General features: G+C 40.3%; 1 protein-coding gene across 5 annotated transcripts in view; it reads right to left on the bottom strand.

The window, feature by feature from the left end:
• FGGY (FGGY carbohydrate kinase domain containing) overlaps positions 1-21,000 on the bottom strand; it is a 150,743-nt gene that overhangs the window by 99,872 nt on the left and 29,871 nt on the right. For all 5 annotated transcript variants that reach the window (XM_033151980.1, XM_033151983.1, XM_033151979.1 and 2 more), the window contains one exon: positions 16,107-16,195. In XM_033151980.1, the coding sequence (XP_033007871.1) occupies positions 16,107-16,195 (89 nt within the window). The remainder of the gene's footprint in view (positions 1-16,106; positions 16,196-21,000) is intronic.

The raw sequence follows: 21,000 nt of genomic DNA on the forward strand, positions 1-21,000 counted from the left end.
GTGACCTAGCATTCTTCTTCATCCTAAAATATTCCATACACTACTTTTGAAAAATACTATCCCGCTACTATGTGAGTATTCTTCAACCAGACATGCCGTTTCATAACGTCAAAGGTTTTCCTGTCGGGGTAGGAGAACACCCTTGCAATTTTCTACACCCACATGTGCAATTAATCTTCTCTAATTTCAGCCACTCCCTGGCAAGAGTCCATGTTATATTTAACACTGGACATAGTTTCAGAAACGGATACTGTACACAACCAGATTGTTTTCAAAGACAATGTAACAAGATAAACAGAACCCTTTGATCTTTGGGAATTCTCTCACAGTCTTTCTTTCACCCAAATTTGGAAGTGACCTTCAATTAACTTCTTTAAGCAAACAACGTTATCCAGAGTGCAATTTGGGTGAAAACAGACCACCATTGCAACCACGGACACGCTCACCTAATCAAAAGCATACAAACAGTACTTGTATTTATTTATTTATTTTGAAAAAGTATGAAGACTTCTATTTATCCGTACAGCCACATCTTAAAATTCCAGAAACTTGTGTATTTGCGAGAACCCGAAATCCATCCTATGATGGATTCAAATTGCAGGCCTCCTGAACTGTGTCCTCTCATAACCAGCCTATATATTACAGCTACATGTGGAAAACGCTTTACATTGCAGCTGTTATGTGTGCTGAGCTGTTTGTGGGCAACAGTCCACAAGTTTGATTGCTTTACGTCACCAAAAATGTATACGAGGATCCATTTGCTAAACATAAATCGCTTTGCATGGCATAACAGAACTACTGTAATAATTGGGCCGAATGCCTAAACTGTGAACCAGGAAGACCCCAGTTCAAATCTTGACTCTGCCCTAAAATGTGCAGAACAGCAAACAGCCTCCCAGTGTTACCACTGCACAGTATGCAGACCTACCTTAACTGCAGACAGGCTGACTAACCTTTGGGGTGCTCCTGGTTTTATGTACAGTACCGTATGTCACTTAAGAATATTTAGGGCAATCCTGTAAGCGGGGATAAGGCTAGGAGGTTATTTTGCTACCTTGCAATTTGTACGGCGAAGTCAATATTTGAACTGGGATCTTCTTAGTTCACAGTTTAAGCATTTAGCCCAATTATTACAATTATTATTTTTCTTTAAAGCACCACATGAACATTCACACATTTATCTATGGTACTTTAAAAAAGAAAACACAAAGCAGGTCAGATGGTTTCTTGGTGACATTATGAAGACCAATTACACACCAGTGCTATGCATAGCTAGCTTCTAAAAGTTGTGTTATTTACAACTAAAAACTGCAGTCTAATAATAATTATTATTATTATTATTATTATTATTATTATTATTATTATTATTATTATTTATACCCCGCCCATCTGGCTGGGTTTCCCCAGCCACTCTGGGCAGCTTCCAACAAAATATTAAAATACAGTAGTCCAATACATATGATTGAACAAAATATACAGGAAGGGTACTTCTAGAGCAGCCTGACTGTTCTAAAAATGTTGTGTAGCTTTATCCAAAGACTGACAGTACAGAACCAAACAGTGCTGGCCACCATCTTTGATATTTGACAGATGTCTGATACAAGAGGAAATAAATTATTCATAATGAAGATGATTCTTGTTAGTCGAAAGCTGTCAAAATTCATCTTCCTTTTCTTTATTTGTGCATTTATCACTGAGGGCAAGTGTCAAACTACACATATGAGAATTAAAAAAAATGTTATCTTTAAACTAACGAGAGAAATTTCTTTTGACAACCATAGCAGCTGCTAATGGAAAGTGTTTCTCTACCAAAGGGCAGATCAATCTTGTGCACCTCAAATCATTTTCATAATTCTGATGCCCATGTACTGACAACAATACTCAAATAACTGGATAAGCATTCACTTTTAAAAGGTAATGTTTGTTTGTTTTTAACAAGATTTATATACTGCTTGACTAGAAACTAAAACGCTAAAACTCTTGATAACCCATTAAAAACAGGTTGTTGTTGCATCAGTCTGTTTCGAGAGACAATGGAATGTGCCTCCGGGGGTGTTAGTAGCACTGAAGTGATCTCCCCCGGGCACAAGCCTGGGGAGTGTATATATAGGTCTGGGGCTGCCAAAGGGACAAGACCCACCCCCCCTCAGCCTTGCTAGAAGGAGGTGTGCAAGGCGCTATCCAACTGTATTAGAACTTCACTCCAGATTTGTGTAGGGTTTACTACTTAGCATTTTCTTCTTCCGAAGTTGTCCTACAAATCAACCAGAAATTTAGGATCAGTTTTGCTTCTCCTAGATGGGCTGCCTTCCAAGGTTGATGAGCCATATCTGCCCCTCACATCCTTCTACAGCACTTGCAGAAACCACCTCCTTGACTGTTAGACCCACTATTAGTCTTGTCCACTCAATCCACACAGTCTCAGGGAATCAAGCCAATGTAAAGATGTCCGTTCCTTAGCTACTGAACAAGAGGAACAAATAAATTCCAACACTATGATCCTAACAATGGGTCCATCCACACTTCCCTTTGTCCTGTGATTTCTTTCATTTGAACTGTGACTACTAGGCATGGGTCCAAAAGGTTTTTCTTATGTCTTGCTGCTTTCCCCAGGAAAACCCACTATTTACCACTGAATCAAAACGAAAATCCATCTGCAGCAAATCCAATTGATGTTTGCTCCAATTCAGCAGTAAACAGCAGGTTTTCCTGGGGTAAGCAGCAGGACAAAAGAAAAACCTCTTGCCTAGAAGTCACAGACTGAACAGAAAAGTGGATGAGCCCATCTCCTCATAGGTAAATCCTACTGAGTTCAATGTGGTTCACTCCCAGGCATGTGGGTTTGGACTGCAGCCTAAGGATGTCTCTATAAGCAATCTGTTTCTTACTTTTTAAAAAGACAAACTCAAACAACAATAAAATCTACTGCAGTGTTATTAGCATAAAAAACAAGAGGCAAATAACCCCCCCCCCAAAAAAAAACCCTCTATCTCCTACTATAAAGGTAAAATTCAAATTGACCCTTAATAATGTGATATGCATGTTTGTTTTTAAACAACAAACTGTGACCTGGGGGCATGAGTAAATATGCAGTCCTAAACCTCCCAGGTGAGTTAAGTAATGCCTGAACTTGTTTCACACTGAATGCTGTCAGACATGGGTGAACCAAAAGGGTGGAGTTCACCACTACTGCAACCTCTGGAGAACTCTCTTTTGCAGCAGTTTTAATTCAGACCATTCCATTCCTCTTAATATAAAACAATAATTGAAAGCAAGTGCATAAGGAGTGCAGCAGTGTAGAAATGTCATAGACTGAAGGTTAATTTGATTCTTCGGAATAAGGGGGAAACATGCAAATGCATTTTGGGAGCCTCTCAAAAATCCAGCCTTATCTTTGCTGATGTTTATATTCCTTGCTCAGGATCTGAATTAAAGCACACAACAAGAGACTAACATTATGGCCCCCGTCCTTGCCACCCGAGGAGCCTTCCCATCTTCCCATCTCACTCATCTCTGGCTGGTGGTGAGAGGAAAGGAGTTCTTTCTTCCTCTCAGTAGCACTGCTTGGAAAGAGGGGGGGCGGGTCCTGATCTCATTCTCATAATTCTCCTGAAGATCCTCTATTAGTACGACATGTCCCCATTCAGTTCAAAATTAGGCTTGACAGGTAAACTATTTTCATTGGGGCAGCGGGAAACAAGGTTTACACTGAGCCCAGTTGCAAGTCAAATCACCTGCAGGGATTTGCACACTGGGAACCACTGATGTATAGCTAGGTTCACACACTATATACACCCCTTGCAGTGCTAGCATTAGCCAACATGGTTGATGTTTAGCAGTCTTTACGCATTGTGTGTGTATCTTTAAGGAACAGGTTGCAATGTTAGCATAAAAAACAGGTAAAGTGCCCACCTCTGTAAGCCTGCAAAGTGATTTCCATTGTGTTTAATGTGTTTATTGCACACACCAGTCAATAACCATGCACACCAACTGTTTTTCCATCTAGGACATGTTAAAGCAGGTGCATGTATGGACTAGCAACACTGCAATAAAGAGCTTCTTTTCCAAACAAAACAAAAGCAAGCAGTCTGCAAAAATAGCATTGCCTATCATATAACACAGAATTGGTTTAAAAAAACATAGCAGGGAAAGCTGATAATACTAAATAAAAATCGTAGGGAAGAAAATAATATTTAACGAAAAAATAAAAGCCCTCAGAACACATAGCATATTCAAAGCTCTGGAATTGTTGAAAAGTTTTCCTGAGAAGGTGAATGGCAGAATAACTCACTTTTAAGCAGGAGTCAAAGTGGTTAAGTCTTAGGGCAAATAACTTGAAAAATCGAGGCATAAGCTGAAGTCAGAAAATTTAAAGGAATGCAGACTACCCCAAAAACACAGCGGCTTTGTTTGTTTTTTCTGCCACCTTTCCAAGGTTCACGTCTGGAATGAGGATAAACAGTTCTCTCTCTCTCCTCTCTTTTTCTTCTTCTTTTTTTTAAGTTGCAGCATTCAGACTTTATGAAAATAAAACATCAGACCTGCATTTCACAGATTTTTTAAAAATGCATTTGATCTGACTGTAAATTTTCAGGTACAGCAAGATGAATAGTGTTAGGCCCCAGCATATTAAAGTTATTTCAGCCAGTCAGATATTCAAAAAGGTTGGCTCAAAGCAGTTTCCTTAAGTAACATTTTCCCAAGGGTGGTGGTGGGGTTTAACGATATTTAATGAAATTTAATTGTTCTACCTGCCTTTTATCATATATAAAAACCAGAGGGTTTTTTTTCCTTTGCTTTAATAACTGGCATGTTTAAAAAAGTCTGAATATAATGCTTGCAGATTTGTTGCTTTCAGCATTAAAGTTACAATATTCATAAGTTACTCTGGGCGAACTACTTGCACCTACAGTTCCCTCCTATCAAGATAATTCTAAGACAAACCCTGTGTGCAACCAACATTGGAAGGAGTAACTTGGCATACCCTGCAGAAATTTTGCTTTCACTATGAAGAAAATACTTTAAATTGGGAGGGGGGGAGAAAAAGAGGGGGGGAGGGAGGGAGGGAGAGAGAGAGAGAGAGAGAGAGAGAGAGAGAGAGAGAGAGAGAGAGGATGCCACTAGAAGGAAAGAGCCATGTGCTTTGCTCCTCAAGTCTTTATATAGAGTTTGGTCAAAGGGACAACTTTCATAAGAAAAGATAGTGTTACATGCCACCCCAATCCCCGAGAGGCGAGAGATTCCAGGGATACCAGGAACACTTACTGTGTTTCCTTCTGGACAATGAGGCACAGTGGAGACTGTGGTGCCTTTATGATATTCGGTTTATTTACACAAATATACAACCTAAGCCTAAGATAGTGGGGCTTCCAGATTTATACTCTTGATGGTCTTGTCCCTCCCACTGCTGCCACACTGGATTCAGACTGTCAGCCCACATTGTGCTATGACCCCCTTTTCTCCAGTTTGCCAACTGCAACCCAAAACGAAACAATTTGTCCTCTTGCTTACATCAGCACACTGAAATTCTGAAACTTCCCCATCCAACTCTGCATTGTATTTTGCCAACTACCCCGAGCCCAGGGTGGGGCTCCTCCCGTTGCATTGGCAGAGAGACTTTTTGTTGATGGCTTCCTTGACAGACCATTCACCCTGATTTTTATACTCTTCTTAATGGTCCATCTCTCCAGGTGATTATTTCATCAGGAAGCCAGCCTGGCTTATTTTTTAACAGGTCTTATATTTTAAAATGCTAAATTCTATGTCTGGTACCCCAGAATTAGCTGAGAGAGCTCAGGCTCTGTATACCAGTGGCACAGCTCATGCGCAGGCTAATTTGCTTAACATAGGAAACACATGGCCAACTGATCAGGAGGGAACTGTCCTTATTTCCTGGCAAGAATTCTAACAACCATTTTTGTAATGCGTTATACTTCTGTGCAATTAACTAACTGATCCAAGCCAACACACAAAGGCAGCAATGATCATTTACTTGGGATGACATATATCCTGAAGGGTCTTTTTAGGCAGCATTTCCACTTCTAATTATTCCTTTTAAAGTGCACAGATCTATGCTGACCTCTTCGCCCTTCCTCCTCCTTTGCATGCCATAGCAAGAGGGATTCTAGCCTTTTGTCCTACAGCAGGTAGGGATGGATGAAGGGACCAGTGAAGAAACCAACAGAGAGGCTCAATGGCTGTTTCTTCTCTTTGTCACATTTTGCCAGGGGTTGGACTAGATGATCCTCAGAGTCCCTTCCAGCTCAACAATTCTGTAGAGGGATTGAAAGTATAAACAAAAACAAAAACAAAAGCTGCTCCCAAAAATCCATTCCCTGGCCCACAGTTACATTTTTCCATCTGATTCCAATTTCTAAAATTGAACAGGACAGCAAAAGTTCAGAGTCTTGGCCCAACTTCATGTTCAAGTGGATGCTAAGAATCCCTTACAAAATATGCTGTTTCTCAACACTTGTAAGGTGAATTAATATTTCCAGTTGTAGACTTAGCTGAATTATTCTGAAGTGGAGAAGCAGATATAACAAATAGTTATATCAGCCTCCTTTTTTTGTTTGCTTTTTTTTCTTTTTTGGAGGAGACAGAATGTATTGAGGCTGCATTCCCATGCACATGTACTTGGTGCAGCAAACCCATGGAACTTACTTCTGAGTAAGTACTAAGAGGATTGCAGTTTATATTAGGCTTGAGAAACATTTCCAGGGAGATCCAGCTGAAATATTCATGGGCACATTTTCTGTTAATAGAACAGATATTGTCTACTTGTAGCTGTAAGTTTTATTATCCTTGGTTTCAAAAATGAAAGCTATAATCATGCTTATATGATCAACCTTAACATCTGCATACATCAGAAGCCTGAATGTTGTCACAGTAATGAATGCAACATTTAATCTTAGAAGTTTTCTGCACTACTTTTACTGTTCCATGCTGCTCTTAAGCCAGACCCTAAGGGTCTTCTAATTAAAATGTAATTGCATGCTGCATGTAATAAAAAATAAACACTTGTGGAATGTCTTTGACTGTATATAATTTCTGTTGGTTGAACTGTGAGTTATAACCTTTCATATAAGGAGCAGCTTAACAGAAAGGCATATTAGTGAAGGACAGAAAGAATTCCACACACTCCTCCATATATTATATATTTAGAAAGACCAGCTCTCAATATGTGGGAACATCCATTTACAACTGACAGTTAAAAGGGTACAGTATCCTAATGAAAACAGAAGCCATATTTTCAGGCTTATAAAAAATCAATAACTATCCTTTACTTAGTCGTAAGGTGGCAGATGGTCTACTACAACTCGGCAATGAAAACACACACGAGATATGTCAGTGTTTTAAAAATGTATTATTGAAAGCCCTATGCCTTTAGTATACAAAGATTTTATGGGCTTTTTTGACAGGTCAAGCATAACAGTGTGTTATTTTAAAGGTTATGGAGCTGGACAAAATTGATATCCCTCTTGTGCACAAAAATGAGCTGAAGTAAGATCTGCTAGGACACTTATATTTTCCCAGTTAAAGGCTGCTCTGGGCATAAAGTGAGTGCAAACATAAATGGCATTCGCACACACAGAAATACACACACACACACGCACACACACAGTGTTACCAAACTCTACTCTAAATACCTTTGTTGTTGTTGTTGTTGTTGTTAAGCATGGCCTTTGCTGGCTGCTGATGCTGCCCACTGTAGTATTTTATGTATATTTCTAACTGACTGCTTGAAAGTACTTGTTTTTAATTATATTTCTTTGTTTTTGTACTGCATTTCACAACACCACCGTACATCAACCCTGAAATGCCAGCATAACAGTGAGACGTGTAAATATCTTAATAAACAAGCATGACAATTCAAGCTAAACTCCAAAAGCACCACAGCGTGAAAGCACTTAGAATATCCAGAAGACAAAGTTAGAATTCTTAAATACCACACAATATTTGTAGCTACTGCTGCCACTGCAATGCATTTAAAGAGCATATAAGTAGGATGCAGAGGAAAAGGGGCGGAGCATCTGCATATACCAAGATCAGGTCAATGTCCCTCAATTGCTTTGGGAAGTAGAATCCCCAGCAATCCTCAAAACTGAATCTGATAGTAGCCACATAATTTCCTTCACTAATTTGCTAACCTAACATTCAACTCCAAAGCATGACTATAAACTGGGAAGAAACTCTGAACTGTTAAACCAAGCTTCTGTTTTGTTTGTTTGTTGTTAATTGCACCGAATCCCCTTGTGACTGAAAAAACCAGAAGCAGCTAAGCAAGATGCATGCCCATTCAGATCTTCTTTGAAGACCAAAAGAAAAAGGAAGATCTTGCCCTAATTTCTTCACATGGAACAGGAGGACTCATCGGGCACAAACTGACAGGCTCTGCCCTGATTCCCCTCTGAGTCGCTTAATATTTTTATTCATTTATTATTACATTTATATCCCACCTTTCCTCCAAGGAGCTCAAGGTGATGTACAAGGTTCTTCCTTCTCCCATTTTATCCTCACAACAACAATGTGAGGTAGATTAGTTGAGCGGCTCTGATTGGCTGAAGGTTCCCATGTGAGCTTCATGGCTGAGTGCGGATTTCAGCCTTCCCCCACCCCACCCCTAGCCCAACCTCTCATCCTTCATTGACCTGCTTGCACCAAACCATCATTTCCCTTCAATACAAACTCCTGACACTACAGCTAAATTTACCAGTAGGTACCGGTACCCAAAAATGTTTGGGTAGAGAAGGAATTAAAACAGAAAAGGAGAGTAAAGGCAGAATATATTTCTACAATGCAGTAGCTTTCTAACTTTCCTTTAGTAAGTGTAATGTATTCAAGGAAGAGGAGATGTAAAAAAGATTAAGAAATCCAATTTTTAAAGCAGGGAGGGAAAGAGAATGCCTAAATTCTGGTTTAAAAAAACCAGTACTTTGGCATTTCTTACCCACTGTTGTTGGTTGTTTTTTTTTTTAAGCCACATTGGGCAAGAGCAAAGAGAGCCTCAGAGCCAACACCACACACACACACACTCAAAATCCCTGAGCTCATTTTCCTGAAATAGAAAACTACATACATTTCTCAAATTTCATATCAAGCCATTGCATAGCCCAAGAACTGCAGGGAAGAGCAGAGTGCCAAAGCTGTTCTTCAGCTTGGGGGAGTAAGTAACAGCAGGAGGAGAAGAAGAAGAAGAAGAAAGAGATGATTCTCTCATATCACTACATTTCTCATTCTCAATCAAAACTTACAAGCAGTGCCCCTTCCCCGCATCATTTAACAGCATTTTTAATAGGCCTGCTTATCAAGAAGTCTTTACTTTGTCAAATTAAGACACAGTGCTTTGGATTAGTGAGACTCCTTAAGTTCAGCATGACTTCATGGTTGGCTCAGAGTTCAATATCTCAATGGCAGCCAGCCAGCCATACACCCACTACAATTCTGACTCCCTCCCCCCACTCCCTCGCCTTTTTAATAACAAACTAGTTTATTTTATTTTCTTTCCTGAAAGCAAAAGTGCATCATACAAATTGAAAGAGTGAACCACCATCGCTAAAAACAGACACCCGAAGCACCTGTTAAAAGAAACAAATAAAACCACAGAAAAATATTTTAAGGTTGGCTAGACCTTAAAAAGCAGTCTCCTGGTCAGATGTTTCAAGTCTGTTAGAAAATGAGAATGTAGTTTCACTGTGAATTGTACAACTCTATATTTTGTAAAGAGGACAGAAGCACGTTCTCAGAGACAACTCATTGCTTGACTTTGATTTAGCAGCTTTTAATTCAACCCATGTAGTTTATAGAAAGCTAATTCCCTCAATTGTTCATTTGATACCATTTTTGTCTATTATTCAATTTTACTACTGCATTTTATAACTTAAAATCTGGGGGTTTCCCTCTAGTTACCATTTCAATAATTAATATAATCTGTGACTAAATATTGCTCTGTTGAAGAAACTTTCATCTGAGTATCTCCCAAATCTGGGTTGTGGGACAGAAGCTTCTGCCTATTTATTTTTTAAAAAAACCTCCTCACTTTGATTTCAGAAGCTCATTGCGGGTTTTGCATTTTTAATACACTCATCCCTAGCTGAATCAGTTACCCATTTAAACAGAGTATTATTATTACTACTAATAGCTTTAACCAGAGCACCATATAAAGTAAAATTTATTGGAGTTTATAGTTGGTGGGTGGAGAAGGGTGGTGAGTCATGCACTTGCTGAATACAAATGCTGAACTTTGAAGAGGATTACTAACACATTCGAGAAAAACAGCTCCCTATTCCCTTCATCTTCCAAATTTTGCTTAACTAAAGTCTAAACGAGTATCACGATGCAAATACATTTTAATCAAATTATTTGATATATATATGGAGAGAGAGAGAAAGAACTCCAAGATCAGAAAGTCACACTTTTTGCAACTGGGATACATGTATTTATGAGAACAACACATTAACTGTTCATTGGTCCAGAGTAGCACTATCAGAAAACAATGTATATGTGCTGAATATCCAAATAGTTGGAGATCAAGACAACTCGCTCCCTTAGTAAAAAAGAAAAAGAAAAAAAGAGCCACTGCAGCTATGTACATAGTAGTTAAGGCTCCGGAAACTAAAGATAAATGTCAACTAAATTTCAGTTCCAGGAGAAAGGCAGAGAAAGGTGACCTCAGAACCTGCCCCAGCTGGACTGCCCCCTAGCTTCCCAAGGCTAAATATCCTGAGTTATAGATCCCCTTCCTCCCCAAGGCGAACTATCATCAACTGCCATGCGAGAAGGATCCTGGCATATTTTTAACATGTTATTATTGTTTATTGTGCTTTTAAAATACGTACTTGAACGCTGCAAGCTGACTTGGTAGGTTTATTTTCTGAAACGCAAAACGTAAATACCTGCAATCAATAATATCTGAATAAAATAACGCCAAGTTTGAAAGGAATAAAAGAAGAGGGGACTGACCCACCTTTAAGATGGGTGACGAGGAAAGGGACACAGTTCAGTAACAGCACATAGGCCTTGGATTAATGAAGTTCCCAGGCTTAGTCTCTCGCATTTCCAGGTAAAACCGGAAAAGACTCCCTCCCACCTCAAAGTCTGGAGAACCCGTGCCAGTTGAGGGCAGTTCACACATCATAGTAAGCCGCTTAATCATTTGTCTCCTCCCTGCCAGGAAAGAAGCCACTATCCCTGGGCTTAGCAAAATGTCCCAAGAAGGGATTGTGGTTTCTTTTGCTCCAACGAATCATGCTAAGCAAGCCAAGAATAAATCCTGGGTAGAGATTGTGGGTTCCCGGGAGTGTAACAAATCCCTGGTTTGGATGTTGTGTGCTTCCTCCCTACTCAAAGTTGCCAAGATCAGTGCATTCATTGTAAACCATTACCAATGGTTTGCTGTGATGTGCAAAAAAAGGCCAATCAATCTGATTTGGTATTAGGCAGTACCCTAAGCTTGGCTAAATCTGCTTTTCAGTTTTAAACCGTTTCTGCCCTTAGGTTTCCCTCCTCACTTTTCCCCTTGTGTGCCCTGCTTTGGCAAAGACATTCTGGTTTCTTAAGCTAGGCTTTCCCATGAAATCCAACTGGAAAACTATGAATTAAGGGTTCACGCTAAACAAGGATATAAAGCCATTTGGCCTGCACCTGCCCACTTCCATATCTAAAAGGACATGAGAGAAAGGAGCTGGCATGTTCAAACTCCTGGGGTGCTACGATGGCTGGACACAAGGCACACAAGTATGCTTGGCTCCTTTGTCATCCTGTCTACCTTCATGGCTCGATAACCAAATACGGGAAACCCTAGTGGCATGTGGCCCCCAGAAAGTTGAACGAAACAGAAAGCACTCTGAAGAGGACAAAGGGTTTTCTAGAGCTCAAAAGCTTGTACACTATTTTGCAAGGCTTCATTTGGCCTGATAAAGATCTGTCCTGATATGGATTTTTTGAATTCTTCATTTATTAGAATCACACAGACTTAATTGCGCTGCTCGACTCCGCAAGTAATTCCAAAAGGACTACCGGTAGTTTAAGGTGAAAATTCTGGCCTCGGACTAACTTGAACATTCAACAACAACAAAATTGCCATTGTATCCGTCAGATTGTTGGTGATCTACGGAACAGTTACAATAACTATTATCGTATGCATTACACATTCAGTATTACTACAATTATTCAAATGCGCTCAATTCACACATATATAGATCTGATTCATTAGGAAGATGTGAAGACTCAATTTATGGGATCGGAGGCCTGCTGTGATAAGAGGCTGAACATCATCTTAACACAGAGCATTTCTGAAACAAAGAGTGCCCAACAGGTAGATGCAATGGACATATAGCAGAAGCTGCTGTGTTTTATGTTTAGAGCAATAAACCACATCTGAAAGACACACAACTATTTCTCCATCATTGTAAAGGGAGTTTTAAGGATGTTTCCCTGCAACTGCACCAAGTTATGCTAGTTTTTTTAATCCGCCTTCTTCACCAAAGCAGAAACAACACTTAAAATCCCCTTGAGTATTAGAAGTGGGAGGGCTGTGTAAACACTGCGTAAGTTCTTGCAGTTTAATCCAGTTGCTTATTTCCCAGCAGATTTAAAAGATTAAGTCGGTCAGTCAGCAGCATCAGAGACTGAGAAGAAGACTGAGGGAGAGAACAGATGCAGCTTCTCAGTTTCATACGCATAATGCTATCCCCAAAAAGTGGGCATTACAACTTCTGCTTACAACTTCTGCTTTATTCTCCCTCCTTGCCCTCTCTGCAACACTCACACGTAGAGGCTACAACAAACAGCATCAAACTGCAGATGCTCTGTGGTTTAAGAAATCAGTCTTCACCCGTTTCGAGTCTCCTTCTCTTGTTAGCAAATGTCCTGCTGGGGACAGGATAAGATTAAATTACAGTACATGCAACTAGTGCCCAGGTCTGGATGTTCCAGACAGGGAGGGTAGAAGCTGTTCAAAGAGGAAAGCCCCCCCCCCCTGGGGAGGGAGCATTTCAAAGTTGGACTCTCTTTTGCACACAGAGATACTGCCAGTTTTGACTGTGGAAGGTGGTCTCCAGAGGGATGTGAAACTTAAACCTACTGCTACTATTAGATCTTATGCTCCGCCAAGATTAAAGATTTTTCAATATGCCCATCTCAAGTTACCCTTTAGATTGCCACCCAGAATTGATAATATTATTTAGTTTATGACTCCGTTTTAATAATGGCTAGGAAACGACAACGGGCAGAGTTCGTACATGAGTTCACTTAACGATAAACTCATGTGTGTAAGTATTACTTGTGATAGGTTTTATTCCCCCTATTTGTGGAATGTGCAAAAAGGAAAGCTTCTGCTTTCTGAAAGGGGAAAATCAACATCCACAAATCAACACAAGAGAAAACAGTTTCAAATACGTGTGTTCAATTCTGCTGGTGCCAGAAGTACAAGTCGCCCAACAGAGTCACAAGCCAATTGTGGTACATTAGGCAATGCAAGAAAAACAATCCAAAACACTGAATGCCAAGCACACTGAATCAATTGGGTTGTGTTTTTTTTTATAATAATAACAAAATCAATAACGCCTACTTCTCAGTAAATGTGTTTAGGACTGAAGCATCAGTGTACAAAACCTCTAACAGCAGCAAAAGATTTAAAACAAACAAAGCAATAACCACCTAATACTAAGCACAATGGACAATGATTTTCAAAACAGAGGTTTGTTATTTTGTATGTTTTCCAGTATTGTGAGGGGCTAGGAATGCTTGAGGGAGCTCTCTGGCTAGGTCTATTTATCCGTTTCCATCATGGATGACCTTAGAACAAAAGCATTATTATTTTAATGGAATATGCATTTTCATTTATTTCCATTATATTTTAAATGCTTTGACTGTTTTCTAGTGCTAGTATGTGCTTGGTTTTTAAAACACAGCTGTTCTAAGTATGGAACCTAAATAAGAAAGAGAGGACAACACAGAACCTTTACTGTGGAGGTTTAGCCTAGAGCTAAGGATCTAGGACAGCCTTTCTCAACCTTGGGTCCCCAGATGTTTTTGGCCTACAACTCCCATCATCCATGACCACTGGTCCTGCTACCTAGGGATCATGGGAGTTGTAGGCCAAAAACATCTGGGGACCCAAGGTTGAGAAAGGCTGATCTAGGAGGTGTACGTCTACTAAAATATTATGAGTTTCTCTTTCACCGTCAACAGTCACTAAGGGCTGCAACTGAACAGAGGCTATGTGTCTGACTTCTTGACCCAACGAGGTTGACTGTGCTTAAGAGTTGTACTTCCTTCCACCATAACTAGCAGCCAACTGATTCTATCACAGAATCAAAGAATTGTAGAGCTGGGGTGAGTCCAACCCCCAGCAATCTCAACTAAATCATACAAAACAGATGGCCATTCAACCTTTGCTTAAAAACCTCCAATGAAGGAAAGTCCACCACCTTCCATGGGAATCCATGCCACTGTCAAACAGCTCTTACCATCTGCTGGTTTTTATAAGACTTGGCAACTTCTCTGTCACATTGTGAATCTTTGCCCCTGAGGACAGCACCCTTTCCAGGACATCCTGTCTCTGTCCCTATCAGTAGTATAATTGCTATAATCTTGGTCCAATACCCACTAGAACAGGCATGGGCAAACTCTGGATGTTTGGGACTACAATTCCCATCATCCCTAGCTAACAGGACCAGTGGTCAGGAATGATGGGAATTGTAGTCCCAAACATCTGGAGGGCTGGAGTTTGCCTATGCCTGCACTAGAATGCTGAAAACAAAGTTTAAATTAACTAGGTACTCTTTCAGAAGAAGAAGAAGAAGAAGAAGAAGAAGAAGAAGAGGAGGAGTTTGGATTTGATATCCCGCTTTTCACTACCCGAAGGAGTTTCAAAGCGGTTAACATTCTCCTTTCCCTTCCTCCCCCACAACAAACACTCTGTGAGGTGAGTGGGGCTGAGAGACTTCAAAGAAGTATGACTAGCCCAAGGTCACCCAGCAGCTGCATGTGGAGGAGTGGAGACACGAACCCGGTTCCCCAGATTACGAGTCTACCGCTCTTAACCACTACACCATACTGGCTCTCATACTTGAGGCAAGTTTTCAGAGACAAAATCCAAGTCTTCCTCCTTTAATTCTTCCATGACAAAAGAAAGCATTTACCCTTGTCTCTGCCTCAGGGCACACTCTTTTAGCACTCAAAACTTTGAACTGGAAATCCAGATCCTCTTAGCTTTAAAATGATCAAGGATTTTGTAGCTCAGATAGCCCAGTTTATATGAAAAGTAAGGTGTAATGTGGCTAGCATCAAGTCTCACCTTCTATGATTCCCTCAACCACTTAGATCTCAAACATTTTTGTAGGCGAATTGATTGCAAAATACCATGCAATGCAGATCTAAGTAGCATTTGGGCAATAGCTTTCATAGATGCATACCCATTTCTCCTTTGCAGTTTGATAGAAAGCTATGTGAGAAACTGGTACAGTAATCTGGATAATTCCAGTTCTGGAAGGGTTGCTGTTGAATGCACTCTCACACACTTAAATGGAAACAAACAAACAAACCAGTTTCTTGATAAATTCTGCCTGGAGGTGGCTTGACAGAGTATAGGTTTTATGGCACAGCAGCATTTTGGCCATATTATGCATGTACTACTACCTGGAAGGAAAATAATTATTTTTACTTATATCCAGTGATGGGAGGTTTCAGAAAGAAGATACTCTACTCCATCTGAAGTCGGTCTTTGGATTCTGAGGGCTCCCTCTCTCGCCTTTTTTGCACCTAAATTGGAATGTTAAGATGCTTTTGTCTCTACGGAAATTATAAAGCCCTGGCAGTACTTTCAAAGAACAAAACTGGCATTGGCTTGGCTCAGGTTCCAGAAATGGAGTGTGAGACCAATAGTAATGACAACATACTAAGAATTAAAAGTGCTTACAAGAACCATTTTGTTCAGGAATGCACCATAGCAACAGAAGATAGGTTCAAGATGTTCCCAAGTAGCCTAAATCATATACAGATGTACATACATTGCATATAGTCAAAATGAATTAAGGCGAAAAACTAACACAAGAAAAGATATGGTAGGAAAAAAACCAAGCATGCAGTAGTATTTCACATACCTTGCAGTGGCACCTGTTGCTTTCCACGATAAGAAATCTGGAAGATCAAAGAAGTACCCTGCTTTTTCCCAGCACGACTCTCGCAAATTCTAGCAATTTTTTAAAGGGACAAATATAAAAATGCAGTTTTAGTCTATTGTAACTTCATAACAAATGTAAATTATAAACAATTATCCAAGACAAGAATAAGACCTCACCCATCCCTACATGAAGTAATCAACATGTGCTTGAGACACACATATACTGAAAGAACTTGGGTAGCCCATATCTGGCCCTTGTTCATGTCTTCTTTTCCAACATGTGGTGCTAACAAGAATCAACAATTGCCTTTCCCAATGATGTTTTCACAAATCCTGTTTGCAACCACCGCAGGATAAATATAAAGCCTGTACAGTACTACTGTTTGCCTTTATTCCGTGTGTGTGTGTGTGTGTGTGATCCCCATGTACTCTGTGATAACCACCACAGGAATGTCACTCAGAAGAGCCATACTTGCCTAAATATATGAACTTAAGAGGTGCCCAGGGGCTTTGAAGTTTCCTTTCCTTATCCTGACATTGCAGAAGAAAACTTGGTTTGGTTAAGGTTTCATTTGGGAGCTTTTGTGCAGAAGGAAAAGTCCCAGCATACTGAATTGAAACACCTACTGGATAAAGAGGACGGCCAAGGGAATATAAGAGAATAAGATGATCAAGAATATAAAAAGGATTGGAAAATGTCTGTAGAGTATTTTAAAAATCAGTATAAACAGGTGAGCCGATTCAGCAGTATAAGAGGAAGTAAGAGAAAATTATTAAAAAGAGTAGAACTTGGCAACTTAGAATACATGGAAGAGAAGAAAAAGGAAGGACACCAGAGAAGGAGAGGACGGGAAGTCCTTAGGTGTCTTGTGTTGTGTCCCTGTTTGGTTGTGGTTGTGGTTTTGTTTTCCTTTTAACTTTTACTTATTCTTTTGGAAGTGTATGTAAAAAGTGCAAACCAAAATTATTTTTTAAAAAAGAGGATAGCAGAGGGTCCCTGTCCCCCCCCTTTTTCGAAAGCAGTAGTGTTTTTACTATGAAAGTGCAATGCTACAGTTCTTTGAATTTAGCTGTACACACAGTAATACTTGACCTTTGATATTTCCACCCTATGTATTTTTATTGTCTCTAAAATGTAAGCTTTTACTCTTAAAAAAACCACTGTTTTATTTTGCAAAAGCACCATGCATTCCCAGTGTAACAGAAGCCATAATGTAGTAGTAGCAGTATGAAATATTGAATTCATATCAATAAGCAACAAAACAATAAAAACATCTTTAAAACCATTCCAATACAGGTGCATTCCCATATGTAACTATAATTCCTTCGGGAGTAGAAATGGCAGTAGGGGAAGTCTGGAACTGGAGTCTATAAGGAAACAAAAGCAGACAACCTCAGGTACACAGAGCTTGGACAGAGATGAGACACAATTCTAGGTAAGAGCTTTTGAACATCCTTTGGGCAGCTTATCTTAGTTTCCTCTAAAGAAGGCTAAGTAGACCAGAGCAGCCATATCACTCAAGGCTGTGCCTAACGACAGCAAGTGGGACAGGACTGAGGAGCAATTCTCTTGTGACTTAGGGTCAAAAGGAACAGACTTTTGGTGAATATTAATCATGTAACCCTAAAACAAACCCAGCTATTCAGTAGAGAGAAAAATAAGAAGTCACGGGATATTAATTTCACTACTGTGCATCTCCAAAAGCCACAAAAATATGACCCTTAAAGAGCATCTAAATGATTCATTGTTGTCATGAAAGTGATTTGTCATCACTGACTAGCGCAGACAAAGTACATCAGGCTCTGCAATATGCTTCCACACTAGGACAATGGTCTCCATGCATTCAGTGCTAATTATAATTCACTCTTCCATTTGTGCTACACCCACACAGTTAACAAGTATACCAAAATCCCGTGGGAAGGCCTCTTTAAAAAAAAAAAAGTTTTAATGCTCCGATTGATATCATGCCACTCACCCTTCAGAGTCACAGGCAAAGAAATTTTGTTTAGCTACCCTGCCTCCCAACCCCAGGATGCAACATATTGTCCTCGGTCGCTTTGCCAGATTCCACCTACTTCACTGTTCTTGCGAAAGCAGTGGTCAACCCCAATGCCATTAAACAGCTGGAAATACTACCATAGCAGAACACCATAAATTACCATAAATCTGCTCGGCTGTTTAATAGCCAATCCCTCTTCCCAGGAAACTCTGGGAATTGTAGCTCTGTGAAGGGAATAGGGGTCTCCTAACAATTCTCAGGTCCCTTAGCAGACTACAATTGCTAGCAGTTCCTGGGACATATCAGGTATTCTGAAAACTACCCATCAGGAACCTTTGCAGCCTCCATCATAGGGGTAAGGTGTTATTGCTCATCTGGACGCCACATGACTAATTTAAAAGTTGGATCATGGGTCAAAAGGAAACCCACACATGGGTAAGCCTGGCTCTCAACACATGTGCATATATGAATAACAATGATGAATCGCAGTAGAACAGTTATCACTAAAACCAATGGGTGAACCAGTTTAATTCTGTCCCTTCACATACACCTGCCATGCTGGTTGCAGCATGGTGCAGCCATTTTTATTTGCACACTTTATATTCATGTGCATACAGCTCGCTTAGAGGGGGGGGGGGAAGTGGTGGATGGGACTAAGATCCTGGTTACCACTAGGTGCCATACAGAATATACAGAAGTCCTAAGCAGGGAGGGGGAACCTGTGTGACCTCCCAGATGTTGTTGAACTACAACTCCATCACCCCCAGCCAGCACAGCCACTGGTGAGGAGCAATGGGAGCTGTAGGCCAGCAACATCTGGGAGGCCACAAATTTCCCATCTCTGATCTTAAGGCACTGGTGATGCAAGAGCAAGAGCGTGCAGAAACAGAACAGAAGAAAAGAAAAGGCTGCACTCTTTCCGCAGGAGAGCACAGGAATTAGGCGAAGTTTTGTATCTGTATCCCTTTCTCAGTATTAATGGCTTCTTGGAAAAGCGCTTAGCAGCAAATCTACCAGCTCAGGACGTCTCTTGGCAGTTTCTGGGTGTACTTCCATAGACAAGATCTCTTCCTCACCATGCTATGGGAACAAGCTTGGAAGCACACCTGCAGCCAAAGAGACCTTAGGGAAGTTTTCAACTGATTGCAGTGAAATGTTTTAAAGACCTGAGGTTCCACATCCATAACAAGTCAGTTCAAGCCCACGACCATTTCCAGTCTGCCACTGTTTCCTCGACAGCATTGGGGGGGACGGGACTTCGTGGACTATATGATACAGGAGTTATTTTAGAACTGCCATTGTTCGTTCGGACCTTGGCTGACAGCATTTTCAACTTTTAATCTAGCCAGCACATGGAGGCATGAATGAGCAATCCATTTACCAGATGTCAGGCATATTTGAGGGTCATCACCAGGGGTGGATGGAAAAGGTGCAGTTGTTTTATATTGCAGAATGTTTATTCTCAAATGTTTGGATTCAGTGCTCTTTTTTTGGTGATTTGTGTACTCAATATACTATTGTCTGGAAATATTCTTCTGGACATTTTCTTAACTGTTTTTGTCTTGGTTTAAAGACATGCGAGACACCAATTTGATTACTTAAAGCTCTTTTTGAACTGAACAGATGATTAGTATTTTATTTGATTTCTGGCCTTTCCCTTTTCCCTATGTTTCTTACTTTCTTGATTCAGCTTTCTGCAGTTAGGGAAGAATTAATGTACTTAGGCCGCACCTGCAACACGCTTATCTTTCCTTTTATAACCTCCAAGAAAAAGAGTAATAATAACTAAAACAATCGCCAGGTTCCCATCTCTCCTAAACATTTTATACCAAAGGTATCTTCTAGGCATCTGAAATATTTTTCTAGCCCCTCTAATCTTAAAGGAAGTAGGCCTTGCTTATTTCAATGAATCTGATATTTGCTGTGCTTGCTTAAAACAGTGGTGAACTGGCTACTTTGGCAAATATAAGAATGTCACAGGCAAGGAACAAATCTTGCTTTTCCCTTTCTTCCCCTTCCACATAAGTGAAAACTCATTCCACTGGAAGCCAAGAGGGTGCAAATTACAGAGACTTCAGCACCCATCTGCAATACCTGGCAATTGTTTCATGTTGAGACTATTTCCGATGCCTCGGAGGATGGGGACAAGGAGAACCACTCGTTCCTCCCTCCTCATTCTCTCAACTATCCAAAGAATGTTTTTGATAGAAGGAATCTCTAGCATCTATGTTTTGCTAGTCATTGTGGGTCAAAGGTGACAAGAGGGAATAAAAGAAGCATGAAAAAGCTGCTTGTAAATGAAGAAGTGAACATCATAAATATGCCAGACTCCTTCAAACAAGGAAGGGAGAGAAAGAGAATTGGCGTGATTACAAAGTAGTTGCCATTTGGTTATTAATTGCCAAGATATTGTGCTCTGGGCCTTCTGCGCTGTGAAATAAAGCATGTGCAAGTGAATATCCCATTCCTCTCCTCTAATAAATGAAGTGTGAATGAAGCATGCTAGATCAATGGGGGAACTAATCTAATTCCTGAAACACACACCACAACTCAAGAACACCTCTCCGCAAACTAACCGCTGCCCACAATGCATCTCTGGTGTAAGTGTTGAAGCACAACAGGTACAGCATGAGACTCAATCTCAGGGTCATGAGTTTGAGCCCCACGCTCCTGCATTGCAGAGGGTTGGACTAGATGGTCCTCGGGGTCCCTTCAAATTCTATGATACTATCTTTTGGAGATAACTGCTGGACACCATGATCGTTACAGAAGGAAAGCATAACAGATGCCTTTTGGCACAATATAGCTCTCCAACTGGGATATAAAAACACAGTAATGAGTAATGAGCAGTGATTAATTTTTTAAAAACACAGC

The sequence above is a fragment of the Lacerta agilis genome, chromosome 6 (genome assembly GCF_009819535.1).
Source record: "Lacerta agilis isolate rLacAgi1 chromosome 6, rLacAgi1.pri, whole genome shotgun sequence".
Taxonomy (NCBI): Eukaryota; Metazoa; Chordata; class Lepidosauria; order Squamata; family Lacertidae; genus Lacerta; species Lacerta agilis.